At 52.1% G+C, this 4,000-nt stretch overlaps 1 protein-coding gene across 1 annotated transcript in view; it reads right to left on the bottom strand.

Annotated features, from left to right (window-relative positions):
• Positions 1–2,486, bottom strand: part of NRBF2 (nuclear receptor binding factor 2) — a 21,359-nt gene extending 18,873 nt beyond the window's left edge. Inside the window, exon 1 of the mRNA XM_015413861.1 lies at positions 2,319–2,486. Within this exon, the coding sequence (XP_015269347.1) occupies positions 2,319–2,366 (48 nt within the window). The 5' untranslated portion in view covers positions 2,367–2,486. The remainder of the gene's footprint in view (positions 1–2,318) is intronic.
• Between the last annotated feature and the right edge of the window lie 1,514 nt (positions 2,487–4,000).

The raw sequence follows: 4,000 nt of genomic DNA, 5'->3' as shown, positions 1-4,000 counted from the left end.
GGATAATAGGCGGATTTTCCAGGCGCGATCACACCGCAACATCCGGGAAGTGTAGAGCTCCCATGGCGAACCCGAGGCTTCCCGCTGAAGATGCGGAGTTAAAAACGAGTACCTCCGACGTACTAGTTTCTGGAAACCACGGGGCAAGGGCTGGCATCTGATCGCATTTCCGGTGGTAGTCCATGGCATCCAGTGCGCCTGCCCATTTCCCGTCGCAAACAGGTTTTTCCCCCTAAGTCCCCACAGGATGTGCACAAGCACCCAACGGCGCATGCGCACGAAGAGGAAAGCGAAAGTTCCGTTGCTACGCAGAATCACACATGCCGTTGGGGAGATCGCACCGCTTCTTTGCCGCGCTGCAGGATCTTCGTGTGATTGCCATCTCGCCCCTACCCACGGGACCTGTGATCGGGCGGCCACGCGTTATTTTGCTCCGGGCCAAACTGCCACACACACCCCCCCGCATTTTATGGCCCGTGTGACTGGGACCTACATTGTGAAAACAGCATACAGGGAAAACCCTCCGGCTCTCCGAGTCACCTCCCTGATCTGTCACAGAATTCACAAAAAGAGGCCTAGTACAGCTCTTAGCTAAAAACCAATTCTATACTGATGTATCTGCAGCAGCGTTTATTTTTAACAACAAACCATGTTTGAATGGTGGGGGGCAGGGGAAGAGAAGAATCTTCTGAATTTATTAAAAGCTTCCCAACAAATTATAATATCTCATTCCCAAACTATAGGGTAATTTGTACTTTTCTGTACAAACCAGAGCTTGTTTATTTTTAACAACAAACCATGTTTGAATGGTGGGGGGCAGGGGAAGAGAAGAATCTTCTGAATTTACTAAAAGCTTCCCAACAAATTATAATATCTCATTCCCAAACTGTAGGGTAATTTGTACTTTTCTGTACAAACCAGAGCTTCAAACCCTGTCTTAACCTGGTTAAGAATCAGAGTTTGTAGGAAAGAATGCAAACCAGGATCTGAAAGCTGCCATGGAACAACCAATTTGTTGCCATAAAAAGCCTTTAAACTGGAAGGATGTATGACCCCCAAACCTGTTAGTCTCACAAGTTCATTCATAAAATGATAAAGCATTATTTACATTTTATCTCTAAAGCTTCAAAATACAGATCTATCTTACAGGATTACTGCAAGGATTGCTGATATAATACATGCAAACTCTTTTGAATGTCTTAAGTACTTAAGCGTTACATTTTGTGTCTATCCTCAGAGGGTCAGATTTGGCTCAGGGGCTTTCAATAAGTAATACCTAACATATATTACACACGTACGCAGTATGATGTCCATATACACAAAAACACTACTAATATTCTATTATAGATATATTAGGAATCAGTCACTAAAAGCCCCAAGTCAAACTCGCCCCACTGAGGAGCCCTCTGTAACAGTCTTCACAGAACCTGGCCACCGTCTGAGGAACAGATGGGCAATGGTCTAGCCCTTGCCACAGTCCTCTCAGTTCGCCTTCGCTTTCAGAAGAACCAGATCATGATCAGAGTTCCCTCTAAGCTGAGTTAGTATGAGCTAGCTCACAGCTTTTTAGCCTCTGGCTCACCCATTTTTGTCTCAGCTCAGGAAGGGATGGCTCCAGAGCAAATTAATGCCTGCAGTAGCCAAATCACTTGCTCACCACTTTAATGCCAGTAGCTCACAAAGTAGAAATTAGCTCACAAAGTAGACATTTTGCTCACAAGACTCCACAGCTTAGCGGGAACATTGATCATGATCCAGGACCACCCCAGCCAGTTTGCTCCAAACTGAAGCCCTTCAGCTGAGCCTGCTGCCAGCAGCCCACCGCCTTGGCCCTAAGAGGTAGGCTGCTTCAGAGCGGAGAGGCTCCATTGGGCTATTATGACTCAATCGATAGGCCGCCGGCCGCCAGAGGCATCCGGGAAACCTCGATTCACACAGAGGAACACCTGGAGCTTTCCTACAGGGGTGACGCAACGCGGGGAGGGCAAAGGAGGAGGAGACGGGGATACAACAAAGGCGCTCTCCTGGCATATAGCCCGGGAAGCCCCTGTTTGGATGGTGACGGTGGAGACGAGTCCCGTTTCCCCCCTGTCGGGCTCACCCCCCTCCTCACTGATAACACGGGGATAATTACAGCGCCCTACCTCACAAGGCTGCTGTAAGGCACACCTCGAGACTGCCAGCGCGCCTTTTCTTTCTCCCTCCCTCCCTCGGGGCTGAACCCAACAGAACGGTGGAACCTCCCCACCCCCACCCCCAACCCGGCCACGTCAGCTCCTCCGTTCCGAGCGGCTCTCTTTCCCCTCGCTGCGACTTACCAGGTTGAGCGGCCCCTCCATCACCTCCATGGGAGGCTGTGGGCACATGGGCGTCGGGGCGGCCTCTGCGCCGCACTCGCCGGTGAGCCGCTGGCCCGACCCGGCCCAGCGCGACCCGACCCGGCCTGGCTCTGCCCGAGACCAGCGGCCGTAAACACCACAACACCGAGGCGCTTCCGCCCCGCGCACGCCCGCAGCGACGTCATCGCGCCCCACGCCAATCACCGAGGCGGAGTCTCACTCCGACGGGCACCGCCTCCTCGCCTCCTTTCCGCCGCCCCGCGAGAACTGTGGCTGCCATGACAACAGCGGCCGCTGGAAGTAGGCCCGGCCTCCGACCGTTGACGAACGGCCGTTACTCTTCCTCAGGCACCTTCTGAAAGGAGGGCTCGACCTGTCATTCTCTTCAGCTGCTCCGCCCCCTCGTTAGCGGTTGGTTAAAAGGCCAGTCCTCGTTTGATGAGCCTTTCCTTCTCAGACGGGTTTCCTCGTTTGTCCACTGAGCGCCCGGTGCTCGTGTGTGCGTGGGGGGTTAAGTTCTGGAGTGGGCGGGTCTTTCGGAATTCTGGTCAGGGCGTGGGCGTGGCTGTTTCTCGCGCCTCGTGGCGGGGTTCCGGACGGTCAGTCTCGTGACGTGTGCAGAGGCGTGAGCGGTGTTTTGTTATGTAGGCGGGTTTTTCCCGCGCCTGGCCTGGCCGTCCGTTGGCGTAGGCGAGTTCGGCCGTTGCGGTGGGAGAACTGAACGAAATCCCAACGGTGCTTCCGACGGTATCGGAGTAACAACAATGTATTGCCGGGCAGTGTTCCCTCTAAGCTGAGTCAGTGTGCGCTAGTTCACAGTTTTTTAGCCTCTGCCTCACACCCTTTTGTCTTAGCTCAGGAAGGGATGTCTCCAGAGCAAACTAATTTATGCAACAGCCAAAGAGCTCACTCACCACTTCAATGCCAGTAGCTCACAAAGTAGAATTTTTGCTCACAAGACTCCATAGCTTAGAGGGAGCATTGTTGCCGGGTAGAAGCTTTTCGTAAGCTACGGCTCATTGCTTCAGACGCGGCAAACACATTTCATGCCCTTCATGAACGAAGGGGGGAAAAGGGCCGCCTTCCCGCTGGTAAAAGTCACCTGGCGAGGCTGGCATCCGTGAGTGATCAGGGTGATCCTCACCTCGCCTGGGAACGGGCTGTTTCGGTGTCGCCTGAGCCGATGAAGGCCGAGGGTTCCGAGGGAAGAAGACTCGAGCTCACTCACTTTGAGGCAGTTTACTATGATCCCGAGTGAGCAAACGAGCCTTTGGCTGCTCCGTTTTACAGCTGTTGGTGATTAAAGCAGGAGTCTAGGAGCACTTTAAAGACTCGCTGGGGGACGGGACCTCTCTCTTATTTTGTGTCGTTAGTCAGTGCCGGATTTACGCATAAACTAAATAAACTACAGCTTAGGGTCTCGCAATCTGCTGGGGCCTCAAATAAAGAAACAAAAAAAAAAAGATTTTAAAAATCTCATAGAAAAATAACGCAAATGAAGTCAGACATATCACAATGATAAATTCTAAATAATTTTAAATCTGCAAAAATATAGGTAAAGGTTTCCTTTGCTCAAAAGCCAGTTCCAGAGAGGGCCCTGCAGGAATATCACTCACTGGGTTGAATGGCGCTTCCTCATCTGCCTCTGCAGGGAGGGGGGG

The sequence above is a fragment of the Gekko japonicus genome, unplaced genomic scaffold (genome assembly GCF_001447785.1).
Source record: "Gekko japonicus isolate JY-2015 unplaced genomic scaffold, Gekko_japonicus_V1.1 scaffold1183, whole genome shotgun sequence".
NCBI classification, from domain to species: Eukaryota; Metazoa; Chordata; class Lepidosauria; order Squamata; family Gekkonidae; genus Gekko; species Gekko japonicus.
Note: the sequence above shows the minus strand (reverse complement) of the source record. Positions and strands in the feature narration are given on the sequence as shown.